This window comes from Centruroides vittatus, unplaced genomic scaffold (assembly GCF_030686945.1).
Source record: "Centruroides vittatus isolate TY-2023 unplaced genomic scaffold, ASM3068694v2 contig_955, whole genome shotgun sequence".
In the NCBI taxonomy this organism is placed as follows: Eukaryota; Metazoa; Arthropoda; class Arachnida; order Scorpiones; family Buthidae; genus Centruroides; species Centruroides vittatus.
The window spans coordinates 2,078,202-2,091,706 of record NW_027122634.1 but is presented as its reverse complement, the minus strand read 5'-3'; the positions used below and the strand labels follow the sequence as shown (position 1 = coordinate 2,091,706).

The 13,505-nt window shown below is 25.3% G+C and overlaps 1 protein-coding gene across 2 annotated transcripts in view; it reads left to right on the top strand.

The window, feature by feature from the left end:
- Window positions 1–709: 709 nt before the first annotated feature.
- Window positions 710–13,505, top strand: part of LOC136985159 (KAT8 regulatory NSL complex subunit 1-like) — a 79,557-nt gene continuing 66,761 nt past the window's right edge. The window contains exons 1-3 of one of the 2 annotated variants that reach the window (XM_067282367.1): window positions 710–844; window positions 3,184–3,346; window positions 3,462–4,882. In XM_067282367.1, the coding sequence (XP_067138468.1) occupies window positions 3,807–4,882 (1,076 nt within the window). In that variant the 5' untranslated portion in view covers window positions 710–844; window positions 3,184–3,346; window positions 3,462–3,806. Of the gene's footprint in view, window positions 845–3,183; window positions 4,883–13,505 lie in introns of both variants that reach the window. The other variant, XM_067282366.1, reaches the window with a different exon arrangement.

Genomic DNA, 13,505 nt, shown 5'->3' with positions numbered 1-13,505 from the left:
TAATTACATTGTATTATAAATTTTCATGTTTAATAGTGTATTATTCAACTAATTTTAGATTATAAAAGAAATTAACAATTATTTTTATAGCTCGTGTGTTAAAATTTTAATTATCTGTAAAGTAAATTAATTAGGATAAAGTATTTTCTTTAAAACTTTAATAATTTTTAATAAAACATTAAACTAAATTCAAATAAAAATAATTTAATTTTGAAAATAAATATATTGAAATATTTTATAAGTTAATTTTTTATAGATTAATAGAATTTAAATTTTATTTTTCGAAATTTTATTTAAAAGAAAGCATTCAATTTTTTAATACGATGTATTAAACTATTTAATATTGTTTCCTTGGTTTCTCAGTTGTGTCTGGGATAAGTGCCACAAATGCTAAATTAAATCACAGTGATAATTATTTTAACTTTTTAAAAGAGGAAAGAGACGTTTAGGACATCGTATATATTAATATATTTAGAAAGTTTATTTTAAATATCTTATATAGTTTCAAAGTTTTATAACCTGTTTTTTTAAAAGTTAAAAATATGCAAATATTGCTGTCAGTCTTGTTAATTAATCACTCGTCGAAGATTGTTTTTCTCCTCCCCTTTTTAAAATCCTTTTCACAATGTAAAGGTACATTTAAAAAGTATTGTTTACAGAATTCGGTGATCCAAAACATCTCTAGTATAGTTTTGTCAATATAATTGATCTGGAACATTATTAGATATAGTTCAGTTACTCCTTAAGTCTTGAGTATCCTATCAATTTATTACTGAGTATTCATGCTTAAAGAAGATAAATATCTTTGTCTTAAAGTCTTTGGAAGACATATAAAGCTTAGATGGTATCTAAATTTTCTCTCTTCATACAATTTTATTAGGTTAAAATGTTTTATTTTTACTCTACTCTAAACAGAACATATTTATTTAGATTTTATAGTAATTTTTATTAATTAGTGAAGTGAATTAATTAGAGCATTTAAATTTTTACACCAGTACTATAAACTTATGTTTGTTTTTAAATTTATAAATAAAAATAATTAATGTAAAATTAAAAATATCTTATATTAATTTTATTAAATATTTTAGTTGTTTCAATAATAAATTATGTCTATGAGAAACAATAGTGTTTCTGGGTTATATATATAATACGACTACATTTTTCGATTCCTCTGCTTTTGTTCTATTGTATATAGTATTGCTTTGTTCCCTTCTTTCGGTAACATACTGTAAAATTTACTTCGTATAGTAAAAAAATATGAGAAAATTTTGTTGACGGATTACGAATTTTTAAATAAAAAATTTAAACGTAATGTTAAAACGCTTAAGTAATTTTTACTGCTAAATTTAACATATAAAAGATAAAATTAAAACGATATTAAACTTAAATGCGATCCAAGCTTATATTTACGCTCATCCCAAATGTTCTAATGACGCTTCCTAGTGAATACGTCATTATATCCAGTAATCTGGATCGTTATCGGTACCTTTGACAACTGACTCAACATTTTTGTTACACGATATGTAAACAGAGCCGGTTTAAGTAATGGAAACAAAGAAGAAGCCGCCTAAAACTAGTCATTATTAAAATATCCACCTTCTCTTTATACAATAATTTGTTGTATAGCAATTTCAATTTTTCACGCACAAAATATAAAATAAATATTACGATATTTAGACGAAATAGCCTTGTAAATACTAAAGTTTCGCGAACAATAAAATAGTAAAATTTGACCTCAAAATAGCCCTCTCCCATTTAAGACTAGTTACTGGAAACGAAAGAACTCTAGCTTAAGGAAAAATGCAATTTAAAAGAAAGTAAATCCTGTTTAAAGTATTTTAGAAATCTCTTTTGTTGATTACTTTCTAGTTTTTTTTTTATAAATTATTAGTAATTATATTAAATTAGTTGTTCACAAATAAAATTTTAGTTAACTGCACAAATTGGTATAGCTTCTAAGCTTGCTTGTAAATTATTAAAGAACGTTTTAGCCAATCAATAGATAAATATTGCATCGTGTCTCAGAAAACTGCTTCCAGAAAAATGAAATTAATTCTAAATAAATGTAACAGAAAGTAGTTTTTGTGTAACTAAAAAAAAAACATTCATCTTAAGCTACAGTTAAACATATTTCACTCGTTTATTTTTTGATTTAATCGATAAATATTGAAAGGTGTATATTTTGGCCCCCGTGACCTCCTTTCTAGAGATACGGATTCTTCAATATTTCCACGAAAAACTTTGCTTTAATATTCAAACTCTAATAAAATAAACTTTTTTTTATTATTTAATGTAGATTTTTATAAATATTTAATGAATTTTCGAATAAATTTTTTGGTGGTTTTTTTAAATCTTTTCAATAGAATAAAAGTTTTCTTTTTATAAAATTAAATTTTTTTATATTTAATTTCAAATTAAATTTAAAACGAATTATAAGCTGTCAGCATTGTCTTTGAAAACTTTAAGTACAGTTCATAAACGTCGATGCAAAGTTAAATATGATAAAAAATCCTTAATATTATATAAAGTAATATCTTATCATTAAAAATTCATTTCACGTCTGTTATATACTCACATTCTCAAATAAATAAATAATATAAAGTGACAAATTTATGACATATTTTATAAGATAGACTATTTTAAATGACTCGCCTGATACCCAACTCCACTCACACAACTAACTTATAATAATAAATATATAAATTACAAAAATATTGTTCGTTTAAAAAAAAATTAAATATAGATTCAAAGAATGCATTAAAGTTTATAAATAATTAAAAAATTAATAATTTAAAAAAACAATTTTTAATAATAATGCGGTCCTTTATAATGCATTACGTAAAACAGGGTGCAGTATATAAAGTTTTATAAAGTCATAAATACTAAAAACAAATTAAATGCAATTAGAAAAAATAGTTTAAAATTTAGTTTTATAAATGTTAAAAATATTATTTATAAAAATAAATTGAAAAAAATTATATAAACATGAAAATTTTGCTAATTGCGGAGTGTAATAACAGTGTATTGTTTTTTGTTTTATTTTTTAATGCATAAAAATACACGTTTTGTAATATTAAACTTTTAAAATAATAACTAAGCTAATTCGTTGTAATTATTTAAGAAATAAAATTAAAATAAATTAAAGCGAAGTTTTTATTATTAAAAGTCATTTTCGTCCTCTAGATATTTTAACTCACACAAATAGGAATAAGAGAACATCCACCTCTGATTCCGACCAATCAGCAAATAGGCGTTAGAGGACTGCAGTAATGACGTCACTTCCTCGGATCAATGTGGTGAAAAATACTTTATTGTGTTTATGTAGTCGGCTGCAATCGTCGTCTGGGTAAGAATTCGCTGGTTTTTTTAACGCGTAAAATCGATATATATTTAACGAAATAAGCGGATTTACGAAAGATTAAACTATGTATGGATAAGAGTAAATTATTTGTATTTTTAAGCTAAGAGCGAATATGATAAATTCGTATGCGTCAGCTTGGTTCTTTGTGTGGCCACTCCTAGACGAACGCTTCTTGTGACGTCGGATCTTCTGCTCAGTTTTTGGCGGGATGCACGAGCTATGACGTCGATCGGGTTGCTCGGATGATAAAATCGTCGTTTGTCTCCACCAATGTTATATTTCTTCTTTTGCATTTTAAAAAAGGATGGTTAAAAAAATAATGCCATTCGTCAACTAACAAGTTAGTGCATGTCGTACAAGCAGACGATCTTTTATGTAGTTACGATAATGCACCGTGTCCATTTCCTCTACCACTCTCTAAACTATTATTGATTGTTTTGTTATCATGGCACCAGCATTGACAGAGACGAACCAGGAGGACAACTTTAAGTTGCCCCATTCACCCAATTCTACCTCCATCATTAACCCGGCTCTCACTCAAAATAATGGTGATCGCTACACGTGCAACATTCCTTTCGAGATAAATCCTAAATATCATCTTTCCGATATGTGCATAGGTAAGTCCGATACCGAATTAAACAGCTTTATAAGTGCCAAGGAGATCCTGCGGCTTAATGGTGATTCTGTGTTGAACGGGTGTAACGACGGTTCCAATTACAACAGCGAGAACCTGGAGAGTGAATACAAGTTTTCGAGAAAACAGAGTCAAGGAAAGAGCACTTCGGACGTCTGCGAGCTCTCGAAACTGGTGATGCAAAAGCTGGCGCACGCCAACGTGCCTGTGTATCATTCTAAAAACGCGCATTGTCCCGACGGCGATAAGAAAGCAACCGACTTCTCTCCGAAAATAAATGGAGAATCCATCGAAGACGCGGACTTAAAGAGAAACGTCAAGGCCGAACAACCAAGCGCATTAGAAGAAAAGATAAAGTGGGATAATGCCACTAAAAAATTAGAAAAATTACAAGATAATACTCTGAGATTAATGAGGCAGATTCGCTGTTTGCAAATGCAAAACGTTGCATTACACGTGAGTAACGAAATAGGTTCTTTTGTTTCATACGGCAGGACCAAACTGGATAAATATCAAGAAGGTTACAGGAAAATGAAAATGATGCAAAAACCTACGTACTCGTCTAACAAATTTGTTAATCAAGTATCATCCATTGCATTATCTCAAATGAAGAAAAAAGTGCATTATATGAAAGAAAAACACGGAATTCTTTTTCAGACATCGCCACCGATAGAACCGATTTCAAACGATACTGCCGATGTTAGCAATGGAAAAATTGATCCCGGTGACTGCGTGGAAATAAATCGGACAGTTGGTACACTTCTTTTCAATTTGAAACATCTTGAATCAGGTATAGATTCAGATGCTACCGAAAGCTCTTCGGGCGGGGAAAGTTGTGACGAATACGAGGATATCGATGACAGAAGAAAAAATTATCAAGTGCCAATGTAAGTAGTAAAAATTTCTAACTGTTATTGATTTAAAATATGATCGTTTCAGTAAAGATAAGAATAAAAATGTCATACTTTTTACATGATTAAAGATCATAAAATTTATTGATTTTGCCATGAATAAAATAGCATTTTTTGCATTGAATTTTAAATTGTAAAAGAAAGTTTTTTGAAAAATTTTGTTTTTATATGTTATGAAAAATGCATTTTGATTTATTTTTCAAGCTTTACTGCAGTAAATTTCACTTTTGCATTAGGAAATCTTTTTTATTTTTAAATTGTTTTATAATTTAAATAAAAAAAAACTTGTTTTTCTTTTCTAAACTTGACAATGAGAAAATAATTCTGATTAATAATTTATGAGATTATTTAACAAGTGTCTCAATTTTCGTTTAATTATAAGAGAAGATATTTTGGATAAGTACAAATAATATAATACATATTATTTTAAGAATTAATGATTATCAAGATTAAAATAATTAAGGTAAATTAAACCCATTATAATCATCATTACTGAATTAATTTTCATTTAATCAATAAATTTAAAATTAGTATTTAATTTTATTGGGTTTTTCTTGTTCAAAGTTTAAATATATATTTTAATAAATACTTTTTTAATCACTTAACTTTTAAAATAACTGAATAATTTTTATTTGAAAAGATTATAAAAAGTAATTTAAATATTTAAGTTTTTTTAACTCTAACAATAAAATTTATATGTCAAAATTTAAAATTTAAAAATAATTTTTATATAAATAGAATTCTAGAAAGGTATTTTTATAAATCTCAAAATTTTATGCTTAAAAAATATTTTTATCAAAAAATCCTATTATGAAGGTATCATTTCATTTTATATATTTTATATCTATATCTCAATGTATAAAATGCCATACTTCTATATTTGTATGGATTATATTATTATCTATTTCTTTAGTTTATAACCTGTAAAAATCTTTTTACTAAAATGTGCTGTGATTTATGTTTTTTTTTTTCTGTTTTTTTTTTATCTGTTATATCTTATTATGAAGAGATTTTGATTATAATTGTTAAAATAAAAATTTATGTATAATTTTAAAATGTGACATAATTTTTTTTATTTTGTATTACTTAAACATTTACTTAAGACTTCATTTATAATGTGTATAATCAATTGCTATGTAAAGTTCAATTGTGTTTCAGATTTCTGATTTTTTCATCATTGAAATATATTGTAAACCAAGTTTCTTTTAAAAGATTTGAACAAAGTGGCATAAATTAGATTTTTAAAGTATGAAGCTTTTTTTTAAAAAAAAAAAAGTTTGAAAAGGTGTGTTGAGTAAGACACAACAAATACTCTGATTATATATAATATTAATTAAAGTAATTTTATATACATGTATAATTAAATATAAAAAATAGTGTGTTTAGATATTACCAAAACTTATAAAAAAATTATATTTTTGCATAATTCTTTATTTTAATATTTGCTCTAGTAATCTGATTTTTATTTTCCTTGTGTTTTATTATAATTTTCTTTTTTTCTCATTGGCAGACTATACTTTCCATTCATCAATACAGGTAGTAGTTTTAATTTGAAATTGGTCGTAATTTTTTTTTTTTTAAATTAATTGAATTTATTTAAATCTATAAATCTATAGTGTAATTATATTATTCCTATGAATCACAATTCTGTAAATTCTAAAAATAAAACAAAAAGTGCAAGTGAAAGGTTTTTATGAAAATTTTTTTGAAATTTTCCCATTTTTAGTTCATTAAATAACTGATTAAATAAATGTTGGACTTTTTATAAAAAAAATTCTTTTGAATTATACAATATGTAGAAGAATTTAAATTAAAAATAATATTGTAAAAAAAATTATTTACTATAAATATATAGAAAAGTTTTAATTAATTGAAAGAATATTGAAAATTACAAATATACTACAAAATATTGTCTTGATATCTTCAACAAACATCTTAGAAACATAAAATACATGTAGCAACAGGGAAATTTTTTATTGTAATTACATACTTCTCTTATTTGCACAGTATTAAATTTGGGATTGATTTGTTATACTTATCCTATTTCATAATTTCCTGTCGTTGTTAATTTACATAATTAAAAGCAGTCAACTTGGTATTGAATTTCACCAGTAATGAATTTCTAAAGTTTTTAAATATGTTACTATTATTTTTGTAAAATAATTGTTTTTAATTATTTATAGGTTTTCCAAATCAACTATTATGTCATTCATGTACATAAAAAGAATATCGTAAAGTTGATTGAGTGTTATATCCAATTATAGTTACCTTCAGTGACTTCAGTATTTTGTATATATGTATAATATTTTGATTATAAATTATTGAGAACTTTATTAATTAGTGTTTTTCTTCTTTTACCTTCTTTTTCTTAATATAAATAAATGATAAATGACACTTAATTGTAATTTTAAAAAGTCAACATTTTATAAAATAATTTAATAGTACTTAATTACTCGTAATGATAAGTGCAATACTGGCAGTTTAGCTGCATTTTAGAAAGTTTGATTAATTTACTGAAATTCAGAATAATACCTATTTAGTAATTTTATTATATCATATTGATTTGACAAGTTTGACCTTTCAGCAATTTCAAACTCCTGATTCAGATCTTAACAAAACTATCATAGTCTATTTTTAAATTTTAAAATGCTTGTATAATTTATTCATTGATAATTTCTTTCAAAAAATAATTTCATTGTAAATATTACATAAATAAAAACTATTTAAGTCTAAAAAGATTAAATTTGAAAATGTTAACAAATCTTTTAGTTCAACTTTAGCAAGATTGAATAAACTTCATTATTTTATAAAGAAAAGAATAAGGAAATAAACTGTTTTTAATATGAAAGTTTATAGCTAGGGTTGAATTGAGTAATTTGAAATTTTTTTAGATGTTTAATAAAAAAAAACTTTATTTCATTTAGTGTTGAAATTTATAAGAATTTCTAATGCCAATAATAATAATATTTCAATAACTTTTTCAAAAATAGTTTGCTTCAAATGAACTAAGCAATTATGTAAATTCATTTCTAGAAGTGTAAAAAAAAAAAAGGGAAAGTAAAGAAATGAAAGAAAAATTTATGAAAATTGAGTTACTTTTAAAGGTATCTGAATTTTTTATTGAATGAACATACACTATATGTGGAATTTATTGTAAATAGTGTATTTTTTTAAAATAATGAATTTATCAATTCTAATCTGGACTTTAACAACTATTGCAACTATTGCTTTATTCTTCTGTCCAGATGTGATCAAGGAATAGTTAGAAAAGAAATTGCAAACAAAAATTAACTTTTTTTTTCTTTTCTTTAAAGCCCACATTAGTAGATGTTGGCAATAAGAACAATGCTACTACTATGTTTGCATTGTAAATGTTTATTAAACCACTTTATTTTTGCATTTAAAGTGTATAATAAAATTTGACTTTAAATAAATTATACAATACACATTTAAGTAAAAACATCACTAATTCAGACTTTCACTAATTTGGACTAGGCTTTCTCTCATTTAGTCTAAAATACTGAGTTTCTGCTGTTATTGACATTTAACTTCCTGTTTGTTATCTAAAGGTAAAACATCAATTGTTTGAAAACAAACAGTTAAGGAAATTCAACTTAATATTAGATTTTTCATTATAATAGATCATCATCATACATCTAAAATTAAAGGACAGCATTGCTGAGCACACTGCAACCTTCTCAGCTGATCCATATTTCATGTAACTGTAGTTTCAAATCTAACTTTTCCTATCATTTCTTGACACTGTTGTTTCATAAAATCTAAAAGATTGAATTAGGTAGCAATTACCAAATTGATTATTACACATAACAGAATTTTTTGGTATGAGAAGATTAATGTTTTGATCTTTGTAGAATGTCAAACTGTGATTACGTTGAACTTTCATATATTTTTTTTTTTGTTTTTTGTGATGACTTAATTTTTTTATATAGTGGTTATTTCTTTGGAAATAAAAATTTTCTATACCACTGTATTTAAGCCATTATATATATAACTTGTTTACATTATCAGATTTATTGAAAATTATTAGAAACAAAATACTAAATTACATTGCTAAATTTGGAAAAACAAAAAAAAGATTTTTAAATTGATTTAGTTGAGTAAGTTTTCCTTATCTAGAAAACATTAGCTATAGCAAATATTTGTTATTTATACTTGATTGACATTATGAGCAGACTATTTTTGAAATATTTTTATTGATATTGTTTAACAGGTAAAACTGATTTAGCTATTGATGATTTTCTTCAGAATAAACTAAAATCATATAACAAAATATATAAATAAATTGTGAATAAAATTTTTGTTACAAAAATATAGATTTGTAGAGTTTCTATTGATAAAAAGTAACAGGAATAGAATTTTAATTTAAGAGCTGCATTTATTTATTTCAAATACAATTGAACCTGATGTCTAGAACAGGCCTGGCCAACCTGCGGCCTGTCACGTTAAATTGTGTGTCCGTTAAGTGATATTATATATATATTAAAAGTTTTGTTTCCCATTATGTGTATACCAAAACAATTAAATAAATGAAAATTTGCATGTCATTATTATAATGCGCAAGTGCGAGTATGAACTCTTGGTATAACAATAAAATCTTATTCATTTTGTATTTGTTTTACTTTTTCAAAAGCATGTTTGCCTTAATTGGGGCTCACTGTAATGTTATGCATGATCAAAGTGGCCTGCGAAACAATTTGGGTTGGCCAGGTCTGGTCTAGAATCTCATGGAATGAGAAAAATTTGAGATAGACAAGTTTTGAGATTTAGAGGTTCCTACACAGTAAACAATAATAGATGTGATTGGAGATATGGTATTCTATTAATGCCAAAGCAAATACAGTAGATACCTGTATTAGGTATAAATAAAACATTTTTTACATACCTTAACAGAAATAGTTTGTCAATAGTTTCTAATTTCTGATTTTCTTCAACCAATAAGACACAAACCAAACTGATAGCCAATGAGATAAAAGCAACATTAATTGCAACTATGTACTGTATTACAATAGATGTTTTATTCTATCAAAATGTAGTTACTGAGTTTTGAATTTGTGATTGCTACAGTTGAATGAAATGACTATGAAATTTGTAACTTGCTTGAACAATGAGTTTGTGTGTTTTTAATTCCACTGGTTACTCTGCTCAGTATGATTTATTATATAAAAGAAAGGTGTGATAATGTCACACTGATACCTTTAAATGCAGTATAATTTTAATTATACTTTAATGTTTTTTTGTCATTTTTAATGACCTGTGACATTATCAGAAGTGCAGTTTTTGAAGCAGTAAAAGTAAAATTTGGTGATCAATAATAATTTTTATTTAGAAATGATTGATTAGTTTGGAGCATTATTATATATCTTTTAACAGATTATAATCATAAGCAGATCCTTAATACAATGTAATTTATGGAAATTCTAGTAATCCATATTTTCTTAAGTATTAAAAATGAATTTGATACATTTATATATATGTATAATATAGATTTTTCCTGATACTTATAGTTTTAAAGATATTTTGATTTTAATAAATATAAATTATAGAAATTATGATTTTTATTTAGTGAGTATTATATTCAACTGTTTAAAGATATATTTAATTTTTTTCAGATTAGTTATTTAATGATATAATGGAAAGAACTTTGGCACTAAAAAAATTCAATGTTTAAAGATTGAATGTCAAGTGTATCTAATAACTAATAATACTTAGTTATTAATTGAAAATAAAAATTTGTTTATAATAATTTATAAATTATTTAGAAGACAATAAAAATTAAATGTGTTTTATATGGCATAATTTCAGTTGTGATTAAGAATGAATTTGATTAGAAACTCATAGACAGTAATAGTAATTTAACAGTAATTAAATTACAAAATGTTATATGTATATATAACTAAAGGGTTTCTAAATGGTTTTAAATTATTGCTGAATATGTTTGTTGTATGAACTTACATTAATAAAATGTTTGTATTTCATTGATATTTCGTAATTTCTAAATCATCTATAGATTTTTTGTAATATTTATTTATAGAATTAAAATTTTTATATTATTATATGATTTGAATTTTTAAAAATATTACTGAAATATAATGTGTGTGTAGCACAATTATTCCAAATATATATTTAATTATAAACTTGCTGAAAACACTTAAGTTCTCTATTGGGATATTTAAAAAAATGAAAAATGTTTTGAATTAGTAATTATACAGATAAATAAATATTATAAATATATTTATACATAGGCTTACCATAATGTTTTTTTCTCAAACCGGGACAATTTTGAGAAAATACTTGCAACAGAAAATTAAGCCTACTGGGATAAGTATGTACTGTACCTATGATTGAAAAGGCTAAATAAAGTAGTAGTTAACAAAAACAAGTTAAAAGCAATTTTTAATAACTGAACTAAACATATATTAATTATTAAGTTATTAATATTTATCACTAGTGTAAACTTTTTTAAAAATTCTTTGTCACTTAAATCGGTACATTTAAAAGATGAGAATACATTTGAGGAAGTTCCTATTGCTTGCCTTATGTTTTGCACATTTTAAGTGATTTTTAATGTTTGAATTCCTACCATGAGTTACTGAAAATTCTGAAAAGCACAGTTCATATTTCACTTGATCAATATGATCACGGCCTTTTTTTTCAATCATCAGTAAAAACATGGTTTCGTTTTGGCATTTTAGAGATTAAATGAATTTAATGCACAGCACGAAATAATCGCAAATGTGACCAGCAATTTGAACTCGACTAAGATATGACATTCGCAGCAATGACGTGGCCAGTGTAAGTTTCAGTATTCCCAATCCTAATTGAAACAGAATATCTAAAAAATGAAATAGAAATAAAAATATCTGGATCTCATAGACTATGTGCTATTATAAATTCTGTGAAAAAATAAAGCATCTAAATTCATTAGGCCATATGTTATAAATTTTGGGAAAGCATCTAGACAACATTGTATCTAGATCTAAGTACTTTTTAAAATATTTAGATTGGTAACAGTGAGTGTAACAGAGGGGTAATTGCCAACTTGCCATTTTACTCAAGGCTGCCCTATTTTTACTTCTTGTATATTTGGCACTTTTAAAATTTTACCAAATAACTGGGACAAAATGACAAACTGGGCGGGACGCTGGGACAATCCTGGTCAAAACAGAACATCTGGTAAGCCTATTTTTATACACTTAGTCACTGAGAAGATTATGATGAATAGTTTGGCTTTTTCTAATATATATTTCTCATGAACAATCTGCTATATTATTGAGCTATAATTAATTAACCTTATTATAGCCCATAATGTAGCAGATTGTTTAGTATTTCTTAAAAATCAGCTTAAAATTAATAAATACAATAATATTCTGACAGTTTATGAGCTAATTATACTTTCTATTATTCAAAATTTCCTCAACCTTAACACAAAATAAGAAAAAAAAAGTGAACTTTTAAGAAATTTGTGGAATTTCCTTGGATGAGAAGAATTTCCCAGGATATTTCCTGGGTTCCGTGAGAGAAACCCTTGTTTTTACAAAGCCCCATTCCATTCAAAGGTTCATTGTGTATTGGTGCACTCCTCCCAACAGTTATATGAAAATTTTATAGATTGACTTCTTGTCAAAATATACACTCTGACTACTATGTGATTACCTTGGCCGGTTGATCATCGATTAATGTGGAAGAATCCCTGCTATTGATGATTCTTCGAGCTGAATCAACTTAAAATTTTTCTACTGTCTGGTGTGAAGTCTTAAGAGAAGATCCTAGCCCTGAGGCCATCAATCAATGAGGGATTCAGCACAAAGAATTCTCTTTTGGAAACTAAGGAGACTGGACTTAAGAACTCGTGTCTTTTTTTCGTCAGAGAAAATTTTTCTTTCTCCTAGAAAGACCTTATTAATGTGTATTGCAAGCCATTAGTCTGTTCTCAATAAATAGCTTATACAATTTGATCAGTTCTGACTCCATGATCAAGAACATCCCATGTACATAAATATGTTCACTCAATGACCTAACTTGTCAATCTTGTGACTGACAAGATATATATTTTGTCTATGACTTTGATAGATGATAGAGTGAGTAGAATCTAGATCTAGCAACCTTTTTAATAGAAACAATAGAACTTAATCAAAGAAGAAGAAAAATAAGGATGAGATTAGTACAGATCTAAAGAGATTTGCAATAATAAATAAATAGGGTAATACAATGACTAAAGAAAAATATAGCAAAAATTTATATAGAAAATACAATTACGTAAAATATTTTTTTTAAAAAGATCAAGTTTGAAATTATTAAGGCAGATAAAGCACAACAATTAGTAATCATAACTAGAAAATGGGTGAAAGAAAAGAAATTATGTAATTACCATTATTAACTATCTCTAAACTTAAAACAAGATCTGTTAGAAGAATTAAAAAGTATGCTTACATTATTAATAAATAAATTATATAAAAATATGTATGTAACTAGAATAGATAAAAGTCAGATCTTAAATTTTAATAATCTATTAATATGTAAGTTAAATATCAGATTAAAAACACATGAAATGTGCAATAAATGCAGACCTTGGTTGATT